At 32.4% G+C, this 25,640-nt stretch overlaps 2 protein-coding genes across 2 annotated transcripts; one reads left to right on the top strand and one right to left on the bottom strand.

The window, feature by feature from the left end:
* Nucleotides 1-4,333: 4,333 nt before the first annotated feature.
* Nucleotides 4,334-6,727, top strand: LOC126655642 (uncharacterized). Its single transcript, XM_050349922.1, has 2 exons — nucleotides 4,334-6,133; nucleotides 6,284-6,727. The coding sequence occupies exons 1-2, from the start codon at nucleotides 4,334-4,336 to the stop codon at nucleotides 6,725-6,727; spliced, it is 2,244 nt and encodes a 747-aa protein (XP_050205879.1).
* A 5,917-nt stretch (nucleotides 6,728-12,644) lies between these two features.
* LOC126661432 (eukaryotic translation initiation factor 5B) lies at nucleotides 12,645-24,271 on the bottom strand. Its single transcript, XM_050355293.2, has 13 exons — nucleotides 24,096-24,271; nucleotides 21,755-23,853; nucleotides 21,088-21,623; nucleotides 20,898-21,005; nucleotides 20,701-20,801; nucleotides 19,271-19,361; nucleotides 19,078-19,188; nucleotides 18,937-19,002; nucleotides 17,390-17,449; nucleotides 16,695-17,252; nucleotides 16,084-16,203; nucleotides 15,859-15,978; nucleotides 12,645-13,212 (listed from the first exon to the last, which is right to left on the bottom strand). Exons 2-13 carry the CDS (start codon nucleotides 23,784-23,786, stop codon nucleotides 13,147-13,149), a joined length of 3,969 nt encoding a protein of 1,322 aa, XP_050211250.1. The 5' UTR covers nucleotides 23,787-23,853; nucleotides 24,096-24,271; the 3' UTR covers nucleotides 12,645-13,146.
* Nucleotides 24,272-25,640: the final 1,369 nt, after the last annotated feature.

The following is a 25,640-nucleotide window of genomic DNA, read 5'->3' as shown; positions in this document are numbered from 1 at the left end:
TTTAGGTTATATGACATTAGTTCTAAAAAAGTTATTATATCTAGAAATGTTAGGTTTTATGAACATCTCTTTCATTATAAAGATAAAGGCAATATTTCTCCTATTGATTTGTCTAGCAGTGTTCTACCTGCAGTTTTGGATTCATTAAGTATAGATTTATCTTTGTCTCAACATGTTAATGAACCTGTTAGAAATAATGGTTATGTTAATGATAATAATATTCATGATTTGGATAATGGTGTTCCTGTTGCTATGAGTAATGTTGACATAATACATGATTCTGTTATATCAGTAAGTTTGAGTTCTGATTTTGTAGAAAATAATGGAATAGTTTCACTTAGAAAGTCTTCTAGAAAAATTAGTCAACCAGCTTATCTAAAAGATTATATTTGTAAGAGTTCCAACTTAGTTCTCACTACACCTCATTTATTTAAGAATGTTTTTACTTATGATAGTCTTAGTCAGAATCATAGAATTTTTTCAACTCAAATAGACTTAAACATAGAACCTAAAACTTATGCAGAAGCAGTTAAACAAGTTGCATGGCAAGAAGCTATGAATAATGAAATAAGAGCTTTAGACCAGAATAACACTTGGACATTAGTTAAACTGCCAGAAGGTAAAACTCCAATAGGATGTAAATGGATTTATAAAATAAAATATAAAAGTGATGGTTCAGTAGAAAGGTACAAGGCTAGACTAGTAGCAAAAGGGTATACACAGCAAAATGGCATAGACTATATTGACACTTTTTCTCCAGTAGCTAAGATGTCAACCATTAGAACTGTCTTAGCTTTAGCTGCATCTAAGAACTGGATATTGCAGCAACTAGATATAAATAATGCATTCCTCCATGGGGAATTGCATGAAGAAGTGTATATGCAGGTTCCTCTTGGATTAAAGACTGCAGATTTAAGGATAGTGTGCAAACTCAATAAATCTCTTTATGGGTTGAAGCAAGCCAGCAGGCAATGGAACTTGAAGCTCACTGAAGCATTAGTCTCACAAGGATATGTTCAAGCCAATTCTGATTCATCTCTGTTCATAAAAAAAGAAGGTTCAGTCATTTACAGCACTTCTAGTGTATGTAGATGATGTGATATTAACAGGAGATGATACAAGAGAAATAGACAGGATCAAAAGTTTTATGCATGAAGAATTCAAAATTAAAGACATTGGAGCATTAAAATATTTTCTGGGATTGGAAGTTGCAAGATCCACACAAGGAATCAACTTATGTCAGAAGAAGTACACTACAGATTTGTTAAAAGACACAGGATTCCTTGGTTCCAAGCCTGCATCAACCACAATGACTTCAAATACAAGACTACTTAAAGAGGATAGTCCTGCTTTTTCAGATGTCCAAGCCTACAGAAGATTAGTTGGCAAACTAATATATTTGTGCAATACAAGGCCTGACATTTCTTTCCCAGTGCAGCAATTGTCACAATACCTGGATTGTCCAACAGAAAACCATTATGCTGCAATTTCAAGAGTATTAAGGTATTTAAAGAAAAATCCAGGACAAGGACTTTTATTTCCAAGTTCAAGCACATTCAAGCTTAGAGCTTTTTCAGACTCTGAGTGGGCAACATGTTCAGATACAAGAAGGTCTATTACAGGTTACTGTGTATTCTTTGGGGATTCTTTAATTTCATGGAAAACAAAGAAACAGCCTACAGTTTCTAAGTCTAGCTCTGAGGCTGAATACAGATCCTTAGCCAACATAACCTGTGAACTTCAATGGTTAACCTACTTGCTAAAAGAATTAGATGTTCAGCTTCCTTCACCAGCAGCAGTTTACTGTGATAATCAATCTGCCTGTCATCTTGCACATAACCCAGTATTTCATGAAAGGACGAAACATATAGAGATAGATTGCCATATAGTAAGGGAGAAGATTCAGTCTGGTCTTATTCATCTCTTTCCTGTGTCATCTGAAAATCAACTTGCAGATTTTTTTACAAAGCCTTTCACCATCTTTATTCCTGAAGTTCATCAACAAGCTGGGGCTTCATGACTTATACGCACCAGCTTGAGGGGGGATATTAGATGAACATTCAGTTCAGTCTATCAAAGTTCTCAGCTTTTCAAGATTGAAGAAATTAATTAGAAGCTTATTGTTGTAATCTGTTATTTTCTGTTATAACAACTAGCTAAATAAAACGGTATCGTTTTGTTTATAACAGATAATTAAACAAAACGTCAGCGTTTTGTTTATAGCCGTTGTGTCCTTTAGATTAGAAACAATAAGAGAATGACACGTGCAAAGTCAGTTCTCTATTTATATCAGCTGTAATATTTTTCTTAAGGTTAAATGAGAATTTCTCATCTTTCTGCTTTCTTCTTCAATCTTCTTCTTCTTCAAAGCTTATCAACTCCTAAATTCTAATATGTTAAGTGATAGATATCTAACTTTGAAAATGAATTGAGTTGCTCGTGACTTAATCAAAGATTAACCCAAAAAAATCAAGTAAAAAATTTGAATTTAATCTAATAAGCCGAACTCAAGCTACTCGAGTGTAATCTTCAGTCGAGTTTGAGTATCAATGAAAGAGGCTCGTCTTGTGCGCCTAAATCACCCTATTATATAAATTAAATGAGTTAATTTTATATTTTTTTAATAATTTTTTTTCTAAATTGAACTTGAACTCTAGTATTTCGGATGTCATTTAAACTTGAACTCTAGTATCTCGGGTATCGTTCAAGCTCAATCTCGGACATGAAATTTAAACTCATTCGAGCTCGAGTTTGGCATGACTCAGGATCGACGTTCGTTTTTCTAAATACGATGTTGTTAAATTTTTTTAAAAGAATGTTATCAAAATACAGCATGGTCATTTTAATAATTCGTATAAAATTTATTAAAATATTTAGTATTATATATTTCAGTCAATGTATATTTCCAATATAAAAAAATTAAAATCACTTCTACTCTTAAATATAATTGAAAAATTCAATGTTTAAATTTTTTTATTTTTAAAATTTTATTTTGAGCTATATAATAATAATTTAAACATTCAATAAGAATAATTTAAAATTTTAGTTAAAATAATTGTCAAATAAATAAATGAATTGACATTATTATTTAAATATGTTAAGTTCATTAAGCAAATGTATTTGTCTATTCACAAATTTATATTGTTTGTTAAAAGTATCATTATCTTTAAAAAAATTCATATATATCATCACCTTTTAACATTTGTCAAATGTACCCCTAGTCTGTTTAGAGATGATGTAGCTCGATGTGTCATATACGGCATGTACAATTAATTTGTACATATAGATAAATAACATCGCGCCACATCAGACCAAAATTATTCGTATTTATATTTGACAAATATTGAAAAGATGGTGTGTGTATGTGTATATAATAAAATTGAAAGATCATAATATTTATGACAAACATGCCAAAATTGTAGATAGATAGATGTATTTTTCGATTCATAAAGTCATTAGAAATATAATATTTACTAATTACATACTTAATTTTAATTTAATCATGTTAAAAAATTTAATTTTTTACATGGATAAAAATAATTTATAGTTCAAAATAAAAATTTATTATAAAATAATATATATATATATATATATATATATAATATTAATTTTATATTATATTATATTTTTAATATTTATTAAAAACAAATACTATTAAAATAAATGAGATATTAAATTTTTTTCCAATAAATAGAATTTAATTGACTAAAAATAAATTACAATAACATATAAGAAATATAAAAAGTAAAATATATATTTATTTTTTCATTTTACAATTCACGATGTCATGGCATTCTCTAATAGAAAGACCTACTTTTGATGAAAGTAAAGAAATTAAAGACGAAAAATATGAAAGTGCAGGAATTTAACAATGGCTGTCTAAATTAAAAAAATATAAACAAATTATACAGATCTTAAATAAAATATTAATTTAAATATTCACGTATAAAATATTAAAGAGAAAATCACATTTTTACCACATTAATTAATCAGTATTTCACAAATTACCACCTAGCTCTCCTATTTTACAGTACTACCAAAAACAATCAAAACTTTTCACCACCACCATCCCTATCATATGATGCCACGTGTAATAGATAGCTCATTACTGTTAGTGAGAATCTACCACGGGATCCGCGCCTTATTTGTTGTTGCATTCTCTTAAAACACGGGTTTCTTTCCTAACTGATTCAAATAACACTTGATTTTTTTCCTTTTTAAAAGATATCAAATCAAAAACACATCACAAATACACAAAATATACCATCGTCTTCTTCCTCAAAAATAGCATCGTCTTCTTCCTCAAATCTTTTATCTCAAATATTGTATCATCATGGAATCTATTCCAGTGATGATACAACACAAAGGCAATTGGATTGAAGCAAATCAATATGCAGATTTTGAAGTTATTGGTGTCATGATTCCTCAAAATTCTACATATTTGGATCTTCTATATATAATAGCACAAGAAATACAAGTAAATTTGGAAAAACAGAATATTGAGATAAAATATCAAGTAAAGATTCAGCATCCACCACTCAAAATCAGTGATGATTCAAGCTTCAGATTTTACTTAGAAATCAAGAAAAAGGAAATCGACTTCACTATGTATCCTCTCTGCATAGTAGTTATCAGTGATACTAGCCAGATACAGACACTTCTTCCAGATGCATCAGCAAGTATTTCAACAGCTATTTCGGAAACAAACAGAGACCAAGATACCATATCGATACACGATAGATACATGTCTGATACATTCGACGAAATAGGTCAGTATACAAAACTTCTTGCAATTGATACAATAGACTGTAACGATGATCAAAATCAAGAATCAATATCAGATCCACTACAAGATATAGATCTGACTGTTGGAAAAACTTTCAAAGATAAAGCTACTCTTCAAGCATGCTTACGACTTCATGCAATCAATAATCACTACCAACAAAAGACAGTTAAATCATGCCAAAAGAACATTTTTGTAAAATGTATCGATGATACATGTCAATGGTATCTGAAAGCGTCAATTAATGTGCACACAAAACAGTTCATCATTCGTAAACAAGACATGAACCACACATGCCCGATAGAGACCAGATTCAGCAATCAAAAACAAGCATCAGCATCACACATAGCGGCATCCATCAAAATGAAGTATCTCAATGTCAAAGCAACATACACACCAGTAGATATAAGGAATGATATGCAGACTTTACATGGAGTCAAGATCAGTTATATGATGGCTTGGAGATCAAGAGAATTGGCATTTGAAATGTTAAGAGGAAAGCCTTGTGAATCTTACAAATCGCTGCCTACTTTTTTATATATGCTTGGAACTAGAAACCCGGGATCTAGCATAGACATACAATTGAGAGATGACAACACATTTTTGTATGTATTTACAGCATTAAAAGCTTCAATTACAGGATGGCAGTATTGCAAACCAGTAATTGTAGTTGATGCTACATTCTTGAAGGCAACATTTGGTGGCACACTTCTTGTTGCAACAGCTCAAGATGCAGCTGGAAAGCTGTTTCCTCTAGCATTTTCTGCTGTGGATTCAGAAAATGATGACTCATGGCATTATTTCTTCACTAAAATAAAACAGGCCTTTGGAACAAGAGAAGGTATCTGCATTGTATCAGATAGACATCTTAGCATAGAGTCAGCTATTAAAAGGATTTATCCTGAAGCTACTCATGGCGTATGCATGTTTCACCTTCTCAATAACCTCAAGACAAATTTCAAGAGAAATGCCAAGAAACTTAAAGAACCTTTCTTTGCAGCAGCAAGAGCACACACCGAGGTTGAATTTGACTACCACATGAAAGTATTGGACAGCTTAGATGCTCGAGTAAGACCATTTCTTCAGCAAATCAAATATGAAAGGTGGTCAAGGGTACATTCTCTCAAAAACAGGTATAAAACTATGACATCTAATTTAGCTGAATCATTAAACGCAGCAATATTACATGCAAGAGAACTGCCGATCACAGCCTTATTTATGCACCTACATGACCTCCAACAAGAGTACTCATACAAACACAGAAAAATTGCTATCGATACAGTCACAACACTTTCAACCATCCATGAAGATATACTTCTGCAAAATTACATTAATTCACTGAAACTACAGGTATGTAAAACTCATATTAGATAGTACAACACTATTTTATGTTGTATATATTATATATCTGCTTTTCTCCGAAGTTCATAAATTTCTGTCTTTTTAAATGTATCAAATATGTATATAAACGGTATCTTGCTATTGTTTTTATTATACTAGGTGAAACCATCTTCAGATGATATCATAACAGTTCTTGAGAATGGTAAAAAGTACACAGTCAACATGGTCGAGAGAACATGTACATGCAAAAAGTTTGATATCGATGAAATTCCTTGTAAACATGCCATAGCATTTCTAGCCGACAAGAAGATTGAACCTTATGCGTACTGCTCAAGATACTATACAAATGCAGCTATGTTAGCGACATATTCTGAAACTGTATATCCATTGGAGAAGGAAGAAGAATGGATTATTCCAGAACATATCAAGAACATGATTGTCAAACCACCCCAACATAGAACACGAACTGGAAGGCCTAAAAAGGGTAGGTACCAGTCAAAGTGGGAAAATCCGAAAAACGATCTGAATCAAGGGCAATGTGGAAAATGCGGACACGCTGGACATAATAGGAAGACATGCCGAAACAAGCCAAAAGATACCTAGATTATTCATTTCTTTCAGTGTTTTTTATTCTATTTTAAACTTCCAAGTATTATATACAATTCTGATACATTAAAGAGTGGTGTATGTCAATTTCTAATTGCGTAGAACATACATATCTGATATTATATTAAATGTCAGATACATATATTATACAGGTTTGATACATACATGATACACAAAATATTACATACAGCATCACAAAAACAATTATATATGTATATCTGGTAACATGTTAAATTCAGATACATATATTATACCTGTAAGATACATAAATGATACATTCAACTTAAAAAAAAGTGGAAGTGTGAATAAAAAGGAATATTAAAGTAAAAGATTACTTCATTAATTAAAACAAAAAACATTGTTTACTTCATTAATTCAAACAAAAAACAGTGTTCAAACAAACCTAAAAAATAAAACACACAAAAAGCATAAAAACATTGTTCATTCAAAATAACAACTACAGTTTCAGTTTTCCAGCTCGAATCTTGTATCTTTTTGCTTTCACATTCCCATCCATCTGGTCCTTGTCCTGATAACTCTCTGATTCACTGACAACATTAAACATATTCTTCCATTTTCCATAATTATAAAGACCAAAAGACAAACGCTTTCGATGGGAATTCACATCAAATTCTTTTGTAAGCTCATGCTCTCTCCCATGCACAATATATTCAGCAAAAGAGAATGCAAAAACTCCACAATCACTGCATAAAAAAAACACAAAATACATGTCAGATACAACATATATGTAAAATAAATAAGATTACAAAAACTATACTTACTTGAACTGTTGTTCTGGCAGGTCATATTTAACAATCAACTGAAAAGAATCTTCTAATCCTTGACTTGTATAGAACGGTGAACGCAAATCACAAAAGGGATTATCTTTGAACACATCTAACTTGGAAAGAAATAAAGGAAGATAAGAGGCATAATTCATCCCAATCAGTCTAGTTGACGAAGCACTCAAAGTTGAACGCATGGAATTATAGATTGTGATCGTCCTGAGCTTAAAATCCAGTACTGCAAGGGCCCAATGATTATTTGAAGACACATGGAAAGGGATCAGCACAAATTCACACTCAACCCATGGAGTATTCGCAAGCATACGTTTGCCACGTATATACTGAGAAATTGGATGATCTTCATAAATCAGGTCTCAGTCTCCGGTATCCTTGAAAAGCCTCACAAAAGATTGAAAAGTTTGATCGAAATAATTGTCGGTTGTTGTGAACTTCATTTGTATGCTACTGTTATATTTTCCTTTCTTCCTCAGATAGTAAAATAAGATATCCATGTGCTGCATTAACAAAATGTATTATAAGTGTACTAAAATTATCTTTAAGTAAAATACATGTATCAAATGTGTATCATATGTGTATCACAACTAAATAATAAAGAACAATTACCTGTGTATTCAATGACTGTCCACCATACTCCAGAACGAAAAAGAAATCTTTTGCATCAATGACATCAACACCAAAATTGAAAGGAGGATTGATATGATTTTCTGTTTCCTTAATAAATCTTCCTCTGCAAACAAAAGATATCAAAAACTATAAAATATCAATAAAAAAAGTTTAAATCTAAACAAAAAAGAGCTTACTCTTTGGCTTTGGGATATCTCAAATGTCCTTTAACAATCCAGTCATGATACTCCGGATATTCATCACACATTAAAACATCTCCTAAATTATTGTCCAATGGACACAATTTAGGAACAACAAAAGTAGCATTCTCTATGCGGTATTCGTTGTTTCCAGAACTGAATTCAGCCAAGTATGGAGATTTCAATAAATTACTCGGCTTGATATTCCGTTTGTTATCCATAGGAGTAGTAAAATTCCTCTTCTCAGAAAATAGAACCTCATCAGCAACCATTTTCACATCAGCTTCACTTACTCTCCCCATAGAAAACTAAAATTAAAAAAAAAAACAATTATAACATAAATATACATAACTGATACATATTTGATACCATATTGATACACAACATACCTCGTCAGCAGCCATTTTCACATCAGCCATTTCCAAACCAACCTGACTTACATTCTCAATAGGGGCCTAAAAATTAAAATACAAATAAAAAATAAAAAATTAAGCATGAAAAAATTAATTTTAGGAAAATAACAATTATAACATAAATATACTTAAATGATACATATTCAATACAGTATTGATACACAACATACCTCGCCAGCAGCCGTTTCTAAACCAACCTGATTTACATCCTCAACAGGGACCTAAAATTAAAAAAAAATTAAAATATAGATATAAAATGAAAATTAAGCATGAAGAAATTAAATTATACCTCAACATGCATCGATCTACCATCACCGCCATCATCATCTTTCTTATTACCACCACCAACACCACCACCATCATCTTTCTTATTACCACCACCAACACCACCACCAACACCACCATCATCATTTTTATCATTATCCTTCTCATCTTCTACATTTTTTTGCTCATCCTCTTTGTCCTCCTCAGCCTCATCTTCTTTCTCCTCAGACTCATCTTTTTTATTCTCAGCCTCATCTTTGTCCTTCTCAGCCTCATCTTCTTTCTCCTCAGCCTCATCTTTTTTATCCTCAGCCTCATCTTTGTCCTCTTCTTCATTTTTCTCATCCTCATCTTTGTTCTCTTCTTCATTTTTCTAATACTCATCATCACCGTCCTCACCATTATCAGCATCATCTTTATATCCAGTTTGAAAAATGTAATCAGAAACCTGAAATACATTTAAATACACAAAATGATATACAGTTTGTATGATACATAAAATATACAGTTTTGATACACACCATGATACATTAAAATATAAAATAAAAACCTCTTACCCCCATATTATCATCATCATTGGGAACTTCATTTACAGCAACAGACTTAGGAAACTATAAAAAATAGATAAATTAGCTTAAACAAAAACATTAAAGATATTCAAAAAACTATAATTAACAATAAACGATACCTTAGGCATGCTTAAGCCAAAATGATCGCCAATCACCGTCATACAGTCATAAATGACTCTCACCTCCGTCTTCAAAGAAGAAAATTCAGATTGTATTTTCAGTTGACTTGATTCGATACCATTAAGTCGACTCTTCAACAGATTAAATGTTTTTCTTCGTCTCGAAGACTCAACTTGTTTACATTTGAGGTAATCAGCAAGAATAGCGTCATCATCAGTTGAAAAATCCAAATCTTCAACTATTTTCTTCTTTCCAGTTTGGAAAAAACCAGATATATCAAGAGACATTTTTTCTTGAGATGTAGGAACAATATTCTTCAGCATCAACTGACAAAAAGAAAACAAAAATACAGTTAAGATACATGAATTATACATAAATGATACATAAAAGTAACAGAAATTAAATCTGTTAAAAAAACAGCATACCTGCTCACGCGTCTGATCATAAAATGCCTCATTCAGATATTTGATTGTTAGTTTGTCCTGACTCTTGAGCCATTTTAGCATTCGAGGAACTAACGTTGGTTTAGTAACAGGAAAACATATCTTATTAGTAGCAAAAGGGCAGACTTCATAGAACCAGATTTGCAAAGCCAAAGGGAAACTGTTAAGCCTGTAAAACTTGAGCCGTCTTCTTGTAGCAAACCTCTTCTTCATATCAGCAATGGTAGATCGAAAAACCATTATCCCCCAAGGATATGAGTTATAGTCCCCACTATCAACCATATCCATAAAAAAGCGACTTACATTTTGAAATTTAATCTCATTTGAGCACAAATAGCACTCAAACAAGTAAATTACGGCCAATTTAACCGCGTCTTCATCCGACTTGAAAACCTTGTTCAGAAATATGACACCCAATCCATCTCGAGTAACTTCACTATTTGGGAAATAGGTATCAATCAACTGATTCTGTAATGGAGCATAAGAAACAGGATTGAAATCACCAACACAATTTAACCCCGTAATCACAGCAAATTCCTCAATACTAAAACGCAGTTTATGTCCAGAAACTTTAAACCACAATTCCCTATTATTTGGATGCTTCACTTCTCGCAGCAACAAAGAATGTATAAGCTGAGGCTGATTACACAACGGCGACAAGTCTAAAAAATGACCAAGAAATGTCTTCTTGAAAAGTTCCAGCTGAGTATCAGAAAGAGTTTTCTTGATGTCCTCAATATATTTGAAATTTAAAGGCATAGTCACTCTACAAGTGTAACGATCTTCCGCATCTAACAAGTAGTCCCAGTTCTACAAATATACACAAATGATACACAAAAAATACATAATTAGTAAATCTAAAAAACAATATTTGTATACAAAATAGTTTTACATGAAAAAAAAATAAGATGCATATATAATATTTACAAAAACACAGATCTTAGAGCCTACAAATGTAAACTTAAAATGAAAAATACAAATCTTAGAGCCTAAAAAAACACAGATCTAAGATACATATAATATACATAAATGATACAAGGATTAATAAACTTATTTTATAAACTAATCTTAAAATGGAACATGACATTACATATCAAAATACATCTCTTATACATGAAAAATACAGATATAAAAAAAATTACCTGAACCAAACGAGTTGGTTCTTCAATATGCAAGGATTTCTGAACTTTCTTATGATCAGGTGCAGCATCAAAAGCCAAACGCCTTCTTTTCAAACCAGTTTCATCCACCTTTTTTCCCTTTGCTTTGACATTCTCAGAGGCAGAAGCAACACCACTTCCATCAACATCTTTTTCAGCTTTTTTTACTAATTTCCGCTTCATTTTTACAGGAACAACAGAATCCTTCTTCTCTTTTGTAGGAGTTGATCTTGTAGAAACCATGTCGCTATTTATAGAGAAAATGCAGTTAATAGCAAATGTGGAGCCTAAAACCTAAATGCACGTTATACACTATACTGATAATGGCTAAAAAATAGGAAGTAAAAAAGAAAACTGTAAATGAAGAAGGATAAACGATTGAAATCATGAGAGATCGTGTGCGAGAGGGAAGAAGAAAAGAGAGGAATCAGCATAAGTTTGAAAAAACGGTAAAAAGAGCAATAAAGAAGAGAAGAAGTTGAAAATTAGCAGATCACGATACATGTGTGATTTGCTAGACACGTGTCGGCTTGGGATGAAGGGAGGAAGGTGGTGCTGGCTGAAAATTATTAAAGGGAGCTGGTAATTTGTGAAATTAAAAAGGTAAGAAAGAAAACATATTAATTAAGATTGTATTCTCCGAAAATAGAAGGCTTTTTCTTGGCTTTTCTGTTATTTTCTCAATATTAAACTCATTATCTATTTCATATATCTGATACTTTATTTTTATATAATAATGAGAAAAAAATTATTTAAAATAATACAATTACAAATTAATCAAAGAACATATCACATTTAATTTTTTATTCTTTATTTATTTAAAATATTTTAATTAATTTTAAAGAAACCTCAGATATTCTAACAAATATAAATATATTTTTGAATATTAGATTTTAAATTTTAAGGTTTTTTGATAAAAAAAAATTATAATTTAACTTGTTTTGCATTTGCAACAAAAACTATAAATACACAAACTATCAATTTGTGCAATTCAAAACACTAAATAATTTTTCGTTAAAAGAACTGATATAGATACCGAAACAATATATATTATGGTGTCCAAATCAACCTTTTTTATTATAAAATTTCTCGGTGTTTCTAAAAACAAAAACATTTCATGTCATACAAAAGTAAATAAGATTCATATTGTACAAAAGATGTTGAAGTTCGTAATTTTTTATTTAGCAAATAATAAATTTATATTTAAATTTATAAAATGTATGCATTTTCATAGAAGTAAAGAACAACATATGAAGATCATTAATGCACGAGTTCAATTGGTGCATATGTGCTTGTTGGAGAAAGCAAAACAATTAAAAACTTAAACAAATGAGAGTGAAAAACATTCCATTTTAATTTTATTCTTGCACTGAATTCGCAACTTAAATAAATTCAAGTAAAAATATATAGAGATTTGAAGTAACTAATGACAGTGTAAAAACACAACCATTTTCTTAGTATATATGAAAAGAGGCAATTAATCATTTTCATATAATTTCCCATTCATCTCTGTACTTTAGCAAAATATGAGCAAGAGCAGACCCCAAGTGAAATATGGGCAAACACAAACACCGCACGTCAGCCTACTCCACAAGCACTATGTTTCTTCGAGCGATTTGGTGCAAATTCATAATGAGTTCTTCATCAGCTTTCAAGTGATTTGATGCACAACTTCTTATCAACTTTCAAGTAATTCGGTCTAAGTAGCGGTTGCATAGCCCTTGACTAGTACCAGCATTTGTTTCCGACTCGTGTTTTCCTGCCTCAATAACTCTCCAACTCGAATGTATCAAAAAGAAACACCAAACAAGACAATTATCTTGTGTCCTCTTACCAAGTTACTGGATCTTAAAAATGTTCTTCAGTTTGACAACCAGCCTCCATTCATCCGTTGAGAGATCGTCCTATACACGTAAGGAAAATATTAAGCAAAAGAATGTAAAATGCAAAAACTCAAATGGCTTGAGGCTTAGCAAATTTTTTACTAGCATTTCTTTTTCTAAGAATAAAAAGGACAGTGATGTTCTTTATTTAAAAACCTCGAGTATTAGAAAAATAGACGCAAAAAGAGAGCCAACAGGCTTCATCAACTAGAGTTCAAGCACAATTTAGATAGGAACAAATACATGCAGGTCACAAACAGTTTGTTTTCAACCGTTCAGAAAGGCTAGTCATGCAGTTCGCAAATCAAAATCATAAACAAATGTATCACCCAGACCTGATAAAACTAAGAAAAGCAAGAAAGAAAATAATTCAAACTGAAATTGAAGAATTATGAGTCGGCCATATTACATAATTAAGATTGAAAAATGCCAAAAGCATTCTTTGCAATTCAAAAACCCCCGTCACCACTCAAACGAGGTCCTGGTCTTCTAATTTAACAACACTACCTTGCTATTCATAATTTCTTTTCACATGCATGCATTATGCACATATAGCACTTTAGCAGACAAGCTAATTTCCTCACATACAAACAGCTAAATAAAGTGCTGTTAAAAGTCTCAATAATTCATTTAGTCAGCGACACAGATCTCTGACGATACATTGAGTAATACAACAATGGCTTATTGAATGGTGGAACTTTCCCAGCAAGAATTAACAGAGAAAATCTAATTCTGATGTTTGGTGACAATAAGGAGAAAGGGTTGTTAATGTTTTAATTGATGATTCTCGAGTCAACAGTGAAGACAGTGAAACTTTAGTACAAAGGCATAGAATAAAGAAATTGTCACCAGACAGTCAACAATTTCAAGTACCAGACAATAGACCTAGAATTTCTTGGTGACATGAAGGTAAAACTGTTGACTAGGGAGAAATAATGTTAATATTAATATATTGCAACAGTTCACTCATATATTTTTATGAAAACAATTGCTAAGGGACTATTGAATCGGATATACTAACAATTTAAATAAATTAGAGAAAATTCGTCATCCATATTTAACACTAGTTTAAATCTTACGTAACATTTTAGTTTCAAGCTTCGAGACTTTTTTGATCCCTCTTTAAATCTTACGGGAAAATGCCGTTTCATCAAGGTTTCTGTGCATCTTAGGTTTTTGAAGTTTCTCCAGGATTTGTTTCTTGTGTGAACTTCCAATTTTTTCATTACTGTTATTTTACAGAAATAGCTAATACTACAAAGAAAGTAGGTAATATTTTAATAAAATGACTAGAGATAAAATAAGCTTTCATTAGATATCACGGTGCCTGAGATTCAGTACATGAACAACTATGAGAGGGAAAAAATAATAAAGCAGAAGAAGCACCTCACAGTGACATGTGGACCCTTTAGCTTTTTTTATAAGCATGAACCATTTAGTTAATCTTTTAAGTAGGATTACAATTCTAAACACAACGGAGTTGGGTGCACTGTGAAGGTTTCTTGATGGATAGCCCAAGCAATAAGAACTTATTAAAAAATTATAAAGAAAAAACAAAGAGTAAGGTTCAGTGAACTTGAGTTGATATTTTAAGTTTTTCCAGAGTTTACTTATTTAGGTTTTCAAGTTAGCGGAAGAAGAAGCCTCTTACGATGATAAGGCTACAACAATGAGCACGGAAACCTTGAGGAAGATGTGTTTCCCCATTTTGGAAATATTTTCGTTTTTAAGACTCCGAAACTCCTAGGAAACATTTTAGAGCCGTTTGCCATTACCTATTAGAAAACGAATTTCCTAAAAAAATAAATCCTAAAGTGTAATTTATAAATAAAATTAAAAATTTAATTAGTTATCACATTCTTTATTATCCATGTTTAATCACAATTCCCAAACAAAAATTCATCATCTCTCTAAAAATACTATCTATATAATCCATATTATTATTTATTATGAATTATGATTTTCATTATATTCAAATGAATTATTTTATTAGTTATCATAAATATATATTAATTTACTTGCATGAAGATATATTTTTTATTAATAAAATTTAACATTGTAAATTTTTTTAATTTTTACAATATATAAGTATATCCCTATATTTTAATTATTTACAAGTTTTTTCATGTTTCCGTTTCTTATATTTTGAACAGATCAGTTTTCCCAATTCCGTGCAACATAGGGCTAAAGTGAATATTATCTATTTTCTATAAAAGGCATATTCAATAAAACTTGTAGAGTAGCTAATTTTTTTTTTTGAAACTAGTAGAGTAACTAATTAGTTCATTCACTGCTTTTTTCATGATTGTGTTCAATGCCAAAGCTTTATCATTTTTTTCTACTGCCTACAATCCTAAAATTTAGAATAATCAACGAACTAAGATATCTGAAAAAAACCCAAAAATAATTACCCCCATGTTCATAAAGCAAAATATCTCTAGATATAATAATAAAAAAAAAACAGAAGTCAATATCAGAAAATCAGTAAACACTAATGACAGTATGGTAAATTGGTAGACCAATCCACTTATTTTATTTTTATTTTGAAAATCATTAAATAAACTAATCATATATAAAACAAAAAAACGATCATGAAACACTTCAAAAACTTCTGCGTGAACAATATACCCCAATAACAAAAATAGATTTCAATTCCAAAGCACATACCCGGTAATTAGTTTTAAGAATATCAATTGAGCTCCTCGAAATATGGCTGACAAGAAGATCGTCATGATCAAAATGCCTGCCGTACATTTTTTGCTGCTCCTCCGGACTGTTGTTAAGAATCTGCAAAATAACAAAGCATCCAATAGGGTAAAATGGAAGAACCTAGATTCATCAGAAAAATAAAGCATAAGCAAACAATAAAAGATCAAAAATCCAGAATTCAACCTTAATTGCCACCTTCTGGCCTTTCTTGGCATAATCAACAGGCTTGTAGTTATTCTCAACGGAAGCAACCCGGCCAATGTCAATAAAATCTTTGTCAGGAACACAAATTGGTGTCCCTACCTGTGATGATAAACAGATTCAGCTACAATTATTTTACGTACAAAATAACCCTTTTCAAAATACATATAATCTACAGAGTTTGTGCGTACGCGTGTGTAACCGTTTTCAAAATACATATAGCCTATAGTGTGAGTGAGTACATAATGATGCTAACAGCTTAATACAAAGGCATCGGCATCATTTCTAATAAACAAACTGACAAATTACTCATAAAAATATGTAGCAAAATAGGCAACATAATGTGTGTAGCCAAGTTCTGGATTGATTATTTGTAAATATATAGATCTTATTACTAGCAGAGAAATATATTTAGAAAAAACTAACATGGGCTAAAAATCCACATTCATCTGACAGTTGACAGCCAAGGCCACATACCCATAATAACATACGGGCAAATCACAGGCATTTAAGCACATGATGAAAGCCATCCGAACCAAAATAACTTTAACTAAATTAATATCTTTGCTACGCCTTTTAAAAGTATTACACACCTTAAGTATGCCTTCGGAAACTTCAACTCCCAAGACAATAGGATCTTTCTTGTTAAAGACGCAATCTGGTATAATCTTAAGAATGCAAGGGAACACAGCTTCATCTGCAGCTTCCTTCTTCTTTTCCTCTTTCAGATTGTCAATATAAGCCTTGAATTGATCAAATAAGTGATAAATGATGTCAGCCATGAAAATCTTAACACCAAGTTCCTCTGCAAGTTCCCGAGTCTCTTGTGCCATCTTAACATCAAATGCCAAGATAGTGGCATACTCCTTTTTCTTCTCAAGCATTACGCTGGCCTTCATAACATCCTTCTTGTGCACTGGGCCTATGCCTATGCCACTAACAGGAATGTTAACCGCTGGTGTCTTCAAAAACTCCAGCAATGCTTCCAATGACCCTAAGGTGGATGCTTGGACATAGACTCCCTCATCACTCTTTTCAATCCGGTTCATCACCGATCTCACATCTTCCATCGCTGCTTCCTTGACTTGTTCCAAATGATCTTCTGGTCCCACTACATATAGACCTGTGCCAGCAAGAGCATGCTCAAGGCCCTGCATCAAAAAAGATCAGCACACAGGACATCCTGTTAGTATAAGTTCATAAAAATTAGAAATACATAATGACAATGTATAGAGTCTACATATTTTTCATAAACTTGGCAATTCAACTCAATGCGCTACTGCATCACCTGTGCGCTGATCTTGATACCCTGAGCAGCCTTGATTTCTTTGTGGTGTAGATACGCACCCTGAATTCAGATAATAACCAAATTACTACATAATTTATGGGACAGAGAAGAATTAGAATTTTAGAAGCTATTCCGATAACAGAGAGCATGGTTCCTGAATTAAACCATGAGAAGTTCTTAAACAAAGATTTCTTGTAAACAAAGCAGATGCATGAATACCAAAATCAACACATGACTTGACAAACATTAAGAAGGATGCATGCACGCGATATATATACTTTTGAAAGTTCTGGAAATATGAGAGCTTGGAACCTGAAACGTTAATATTGAAAAAATTGTAGCAAAAATCTAAAAGCAAATATTAATGTTCATATCTAAGTAACAAGTTCTGACCAAAAAGTAAGATTAAAATTTTCTAAAAGAAGAAATTAATTAAAAAAAATTAAAATTAAAATCCAAACCAAAAAAAAACATTGAAAATATAAATATCTAAATCAACAAATCTCTGACTCTCCCCCATAGAATAAAATGACAGATAATGTGGTACAAAAAATAAGTTACATTAACCAAGACAAATCAGGAAACCCCAAAAGCATTGCATTCATCTTATTTGGAAACCAGAAATATATTGATTTTTTCGGTACAATAGCAGTAGATTAATGACTCCTCTCACTGTGTTCAGCAGTTGAAATCCAATCTTGGATTCAACCAAATGCAACAACAGATCACAATTTCATTTATGTGAGAGTCAAAAGACAAATCCTACCAAGACCTTCTGCTAATCTTTCAAGATATTGGATGGGTATAGACCAGTCACCAGTCCATATTCCTAAGGAGCAAGCTTTCTCTTTTAATCCATTAAAGGACAAGGCAATTATCCCGAATTCTTGCAGCTTTCAAATTAGGGTTGTTAAGCATTATTCGATACAATAGTTATGCACTTCTTCTGCATTAATGGTTTTTACTTTATTACTGCTAAGCTTAGAGAAATACTATCTTAAATCTTATTATTTTACCAGTCCCAAAAATTCCACAAATATAATCAGCAAAGGAAATCGAGGACTACAAAATGTCGCACAACTTGAAAGAAATTCATAAGATTAAAAGCTCTCTAACAAATGAAAATTTCATATCATCAGCACTTTCTTTCAAAAAGGAAGGGGAAGGATAGCATAAGTGGTCAGCATATTTCATTCCAGGTAGTTCTCAAATTGCAACCATTTTAGATGCTCATTTAGATAAGTGAATAGGATATAATTTTATTGATTGGCTGGCCAATTTTGCAGTTCATTCAATTAAAAAAACGGCATAATTCTAATGTACTTCAAGTCTTCAACAGGTTCCACAGAGAAGAATGATTAAATCTTATAAGCATGCAAAACCATGTAAAGCTACCAATCCTGGACACACCAAAATATTTCTAATTCCGATATAAACTGCTAGCTGATATACCAAATTCAAATTGACTTTTTGAATGTTCATCCAACAAGAGAACTACAAAGTAAATACACATGGTAAGAAAATATTAACAAAAGATAAGCACACACCTTGACCCGAAGTTCCTTCATTGGGTGAGGTGTCAGCAGAGCTCGAATAGTGGTAACAATAGGCCCCTAGAAAGCAAATTCATTTAAAAAGACAATAAATGACCATTTCATATCTTAAACAGAAATAGTGTTTGAGCTTGCCTGAAAGCCGCACACAACAATTTGATCTCCTTCATGAAGCACCCCATTAACTAACACGACATCAATTGTTGTTCCATGGCCTTCAATAACCTTAACCTCCAACACCGTACACTGGCAGATGGAACAGAACAGCAATCAGATATCTTAAAGCATTCCTGTGACTGCAAGAGTAAAAAGTCAGAGAACAGACTACCTGCACTTCATTGCTATATGTGAGTTTCTCGACCATGGTTTTCTGAGTCCATTGAACAAGCAACAGTAACATATCAGGAATGCCTTCTCCACTGTAATAAGCAAAAAAGACATAAGTGCACCCACAAGCTATGATCCACGGAAACCTTGAGAAAACTACAGTTTTCCGTTTTTCAAACATTTAAGTTACCGAAATTCCCCGAAACCAATAGGAAAAAGGGACAGTTTCAGTAAATAACAAAAATTAAATCTCTTTTCTAATAGAAACTGTTTCCTATAAAAGATATCTAAACAAATAATCCATAAACAGATATTATCTTTTATCTTTTACTGGGTTATATTATGTTTTTATTATAATTATAACTTTATAATATTCATTTCAATTATGGTTATATAATTTGAAGATAATTTATTATTAAATAATTCATCCGTCCACAATCGATAAGCTTATTTAAATTAATAACATTTTAAGAAATATAATTTTAGTTAACATTATACAAACTACCTATCATACCCTTTTTAAAAATTAATCTTTCACCATTCCAGAAACAGTGATCCAAAATAACTCATAAACTGCATATGAAGTTATGAACTATGTTTAATATTAAAATTATCAAAAATCATTAATTATTGATGTTTATCAAAGCCAAAATCAATTTAATTTAGTTATTAAAAACTAATTCAATTATGGGTAATTTAGATATTTATCTAGTTAACCAACTTCAAAAAAATGAAAATAAGACTATAGTTTGGAACACCCAAATAAAATCAGCATATCAATTCTGGAAAGGGAGTATAGATCAAAATATTAATTATATGCAAATGATAGATGTCATTAATTGTCCTAAATATATAGTAGTCTGTTTGTCTAAGTCTTAAAAATATCAAGCATTTGCGGGTCAGGTCAATTTTAACCAAACCTTTCAAAATCACATCATTTAGCCTGTTTTGAGATATTGTGTTTCTCTTAATACACATTTTTGAAAATAAACCGGTTTTTTGGCAACATTATTGACGGTCATCAAGTAAAAAAACCGAATTTATTTTACAAAATGGCTATAAAAGAAACATAATATCCCAAAAGGGCCAAAACGAGCTAAATGGGATGGTTTTGAAAGATTTAATTAGAATTGACATGAGTCACACGACTCGCAAAGATTTGGTAATTTTTTAAGACATTAAGCCTAGTTTATTTGTATAAAAAAAATTAAACTTTTTTTTATTATTATTTACAAGTTTCCCCTACATTTTTGTTTCTTCAATTTTAAAGAAAAAACAACTGTTCTACAGTATAAATATCCGTATCTGTTTCCGTGCAATGTAGTCCACAAGAAAGGGCCAAATAGAAAAATAAAATAGTTAAGGTAGAAAAAAATGGATGTCAGATTCAAAGGAGTGCAGAAAAGAGAAGACCTAGGATTAACAATATACCTAATAGCACTTGTAGGAACAATACTGAATGTTTCTCCCATGTCCTTATTTTTATAGTATAGCTCAGTATTCAGTCCTTGCTCCTTGAACTGAGTTATAATCTGAATCAAACAAAAGCAAAAATTATGATCATAAGCACAGGTATTCTTACAAATAAACAAAACCTAGTAAGAAAAAATTAATTAAATATGCATGACCTCTGTAAGCCTCCTACTGAATTCATTTTGCACATCTTTAGACTGTTGCTTCATTGCCTTCACTATCGGCGCATTGCGACAAACTTTCCATCCATAGAGCCTGTCCACCTGAAAAGTTCATGAAAGAAAGATGAGCAAATAGCATTGTTATAGAGAGCCTGAATAAATGATTCAGATATTGTCACAGCACCTTATTCAATGCAACAATAAATTCTGTGTTCCTTAATTTCAAGAGATTAAGTGATTCTATTGTTTGTGGCTCCAAACCATGCATAAGGTCCACAACCAAGATTGCGATGTCACACAAACCAGAGCCCCTTGAACGCAAATTAGTGAATGATTCATGGCCAGGTGTATCAATGACCAATAGACCGGGAACTTTCAGTTTTGCATCAGCTTTCAATTCCTTGGTTCTCTCTCTTATGTTCTCAGCAGGAAAGTATGTTGCACCAATCTGCTGTGTGATACCCCCAGCTTCACCTTCCTGGACATTCGTGCCTCGGATACAATCCAGCAGTTTGGTTTTACCAGTGTCAACGTGACCCATAATACAGCATATTGGAGAACGAAGATTTTCTTCACCTTCTTTAGGAATGGCATCTAAAGGTGATGTTTTCTTTTTTGCAGCAGCATCTTTCGTCCTGTTTTTATCCGTAGTTTCAACCACAGGGTGTGAAGGAGCATGTTTTTGGGCTGCAACTGATGACTTGGCAGCTGGAGGGGGGTCTGAGAAAAAATAATAAATACTCATGACAGTGCAAAATCCAATATCAATAAACAAGTACAAGGAAAGTGTTGTACAAGAGACAACAAGACAACTTTTTATTATAAGGCAGATTAGAATATATATATCAAACCTGTTTTGCGAGAAGCCAAAGCAACATTTCTTCTCTCGTTCTTTTGGGACTCAGAATCAGTCTCCTCGTCATCAAATGCACCTTTAACATTAAGGTTAACATCATCCCAACTCTTTGCGTCCCACTCCTCATCGTCTTCATCTTCCTCCATCCCGTTTTCCTCAGTCGCAATTTCTGCATTATCTTCCACAGTCATAGGTTCCTCTTCTACAACCTTGTCTAGCTCCGCTGATTCTACCTCAATCTTAGTGTCTTGTTGTCCTTGCTTTTCTTCTTTAGCTTCCATATTTTCCTCCAATCTAGCTGCGGCATCACCATTTACATGTTGACCAGTAGGTTTTGATTTTTTATTCTGGTACTTCGGCCGTTTTGTTGGTGCACCTTCTTTGTCAGCTGCCGAGATAGTAATACCAGCATTGGCAAGTATTTGGTTTCTCATAGCCTCTAACCGCCGTTGTTCTTCCTTCTGCTTCCCTGTTAAGAGTTTGCCTTCTAGTTTCTTCTTCAACTGTTTCTCTTTTTCCCTTTCCTTCTTCCGGCGTTTAGCCTCTTCTGCTTGCCTCTCAAGTTCTTCTAGCCTAAGCTTTTCTTCTTCTTCCTTCCTTCTCTTCTCCTCTTCTTCTCTAGCCTTCCTCTCCTCCATCTCTTTTCGCCTAGCAAGTGCCTCTTGCATCTCTCTGACATGCTTGGGCAATTTTTTATCCGCAGCTTTACCTTTTGTATCATTCTTTTTCAGTTCATTCGTCTCCGCTTTCACTTCTTCCATTTTCTCTTCCTTCCCCTCTGAAACAGCAGCAGCAGCAGCTTTCTTCTCTTTTTCCTTCTCTTTTTTCTTTTTCCTCTTCTTTGCTGCAGCAGACTCTTCTTTCTCTTCCTCACCTTCCTTCTCACCTGAAGCATTCTCTGTTAGAACTTGTTCAAGATGGACCTGATTGCTCTCAACCTGTGGAGGAGAAGCAGAGGACTTCCCATTAGGTAGCCCCTCACCAAGCTCTGCTAGAATTTTATCCAAATCATCCTCTTCTTGAGCAGTCCTTCCACTCTTATTCTTCTTTTTCTTCTTGTTCTTTGAAGCTTCTACTACCTCTTCATTCTTACTAACTGATGCATCATTAGCTTCAGGAATTCCAGGCGGCTGTTCTGGCACCTCATCACTGATTTTGCCCTTCTTTTTGGACGATTTCTTTTTACCTGTAAATGAAATGGCTGTCCCATCACCGTCCTCAGTTTCGGGTACGTCATGGCTGGTTATAACAGAAACAGAAGCCTCTTCGCCATCCTCTTCAAGCAGTGCTGCACTGAACTTACTCCCACCCTTCTTGGACGATTTCTTCTTCTTTCCTGAAAAAGTTATGGCAGCATCGTCATCTTCATCCTCATCCTTCGCCTCTTCATTGTCATCTAACCCATCAAAAGTAGCCACTTTAAACACAGCACCACCAGTCTTCTTCCCACCCTTGGATGACTTCTTTTTACCAGTAAACTCAATAACTGGCGCATCATCGCCGTCAGATTTATCAATAACTTCTTGTTCAAAATCACCACCAGTAGACTTGTTATTTTTCTTTGATGACTTTTTTTTCCCACTGAAGCTCACAACAGGTTCATCTTCCGCCTCACTATCTTTACCGCCTGTTAACTCGGACGTCTCCTCATCATCCTCGTTACCATCATCATCTCCTTCACCAAGTAACCCAAAATGAGATGTCGAAAACACACTTTTACTCCCATTCTTCTTTCCTTTCGACTTCTTCTTTCCAGCAAACACTACATCCTGAATATCATCGTCAGCCTCTTCCTTTCCCTCATCATCATCATTTTTAGACTCCGAGTTCTTTTGGTTCCCTTTCTTGCCTTTCTTCTTACCGGTAACCGGAAGTGGAATGTCATCATTCAACTCCTCAGATAATACCGTCTCAATAGCGTACTCATCATCATCAATCACAGCTTGCTTTTTCTTCGACTTCCCACCGCCACCTTGAGGAGGCGGATTCTCATCACCAACCGCAGTATTAGACTTCTTTCGACCCATTAAGTACTACACCAAACTTAAACTCAGTTCCTCTAATTTCTCTGTCTCACAGACCGAACAAAAAACCCTAATCACATAATAAACAGTCAAAATCAAAACACATACATACACATAATGGATAATCCGCCATTAAAACCTAACTTCATAACAGATCTAAACAGACAATACTACACGAAGATAAACATCTAGTAAACAGAGAAATTAAATTGAGAATCATCGCCAATGGTTCAAATTGAATTAGATAAATAAATACGTAAAAAACTAATAATCAGAGATGAAAATAAAAAGAGAATAAAATCAAGAACATACTCGTGCCGTGCCCTCTGGATAATTGAGCAGCGACGTCAATCGGAGGCGGAGCTGTGGCTGCGAAAAAATTGTTTTACAGGGAAGAAAAACAGTAGTGGTGGAAGAAATAAAAAAAAAAATAGGAATTGAAATGGTACTAAACGTTATATACTGAATATTAGATTAGGTTTTCATTTTCCAGACAAAATATATTGCATGTTCTAAATTTAATAAAAATTGAGAGAAAACCACAAAAATATTACTATTTAAATAGAAAATAACAAAAATACACACCAACCTAATAATTTACATTGATACCAAAAAAAGATAAAAGTTTACATATTCTAACCAAACCACTAAATAGGAGACACATGGCACACATAAAAAGCAAAAAAAAAGGTAAAAAAAACGTGTCATAACTGGTCAAAAACGCGTCTGACATGCGTCAGAATCGCGTCTGACACGCGCGTCAGTGACGCGTCAGCGCGTGTCAGCGAATCTAACATGTCAAAATAATTTAAACATGTATCAGTTATGTATCAGCTATGTATCTGATACGTATCCGGAATGTGTCACTGGTTCATTTTTTCATATTTTTAAAAATATAAATAAATAAATAAATTTATGTGTGTATATATACACACACACATATTATTTTAGGTACTATTTATGTGTATATGTATAATATATTTTAAATTTAAAGATATATGTATCACATGCTTTAAAACGCATAAATTACGTTATAAAAAAGTGTATATATTATGGATTAAAAATATACGTATCAGTCATATATAAATTATATATATAAATTGCTTCTAATACGTATTCAATATCTGTATTTAAAAAACGTGTTTTCCTATTAAATATTTGATGCTTGCTACGTCCTTTTATTTTTCCATGTTGCACGAGGTTTTTCTTTTTAGCTCAATTTATTGTTTATATATATAATGTATTTACGATGTATCGGCCATGTATTTACAATGTATTGCAAGATATAGATGATACATCGGTAATGTATTAAAATTTTATTATTAATTTTTCTCATCTATATTTATGATGTATCGATGGTGTACTTATGATGTATCGGTAATGTATTACGATGTATCGATAATGTATCCGTCATTTTAAAATTTAATTCGTTAAAATAATCTAAAAAATTTAAACATGTATCATCTATGTATCTGCTACGTATCGGAAAAATATCATCTATATATCACTAATACACACATGTATCGGTCAATTTGAAAATTATTTTGTTGAAAATAATAATTCTGAGTTGGAGATGGATTCTAAAATTTATAATCAATGGTGTATCAACGAAATTCATTTTGTTTAAATAATAATAAAAAAAGAATATGTATCTACAATGTATTAGTGGTGTATTTATAATGTGTCGACGATCTATTTACAATGTGTCGGTGGTGTATATATACGATGTATACATCATTATGTATATACATAATATATACATAATAAATTAATTCAATAATTATATAATGCTTTCACTAAATTTAGCACCGGTTTAAGTTAATCTTACACATATGAGTTTAAATCAAAAATGTAAAT

This window comes from Mercurialis annua, linkage group LG1-X (genome assembly GCF_937616625.2).
Source record: "Mercurialis annua linkage group LG1-X, ddMerAnnu1.2, whole genome shotgun sequence".
NCBI classification, from domain to species: Eukaryota; Viridiplantae; Streptophyta; class Magnoliopsida; order Malpighiales; family Euphorbiaceae; genus Mercurialis; species Mercurialis annua.
Note: the sequence above shows the minus strand (reverse complement) of the source record. Positions and strands in the feature narration are given on the sequence as shown.

Excerpts from the sequence above, each read along its gene's own strand:
- LOC126655642 (XM_050349922.1), top strand. The coding sequence starts at position 4,334 with ATGGAATCTATTCCAGTGATGATACAACACAAAGGCAATTGGATTGAA. Across the intron at positions 6,134-6,283 it reads TTAATTCACTGAAACTACAG|GTGAAACCATCTTCAGATGA; the intron begins GTATGTAAAACT and ends TTATTATACTAG.
- LOC126661432 (XM_050355293.2), bottom strand. The coding sequence starts at position 23,786 with ATGGGTCGAAAGAAGTCTAATACTGCGGTTGGTGATGAGAATCCGCCT. Across the intron at positions 19,003-19,077 it reads TTGTTGTGTGCGGCTTTCAG|GGGCCTATTGTTACCACTAT; the intron begins GCAAGCTCAAAC and ends TTTGCTTTCTAG. Across the intron at positions 17,450-18,936 it reads TGAAGGAACTTCGGGTCAAG|GGTGCGTATCTACACCACAA; the intron begins GTGTGTGCTTAT and ends ATCTGAATTCAG.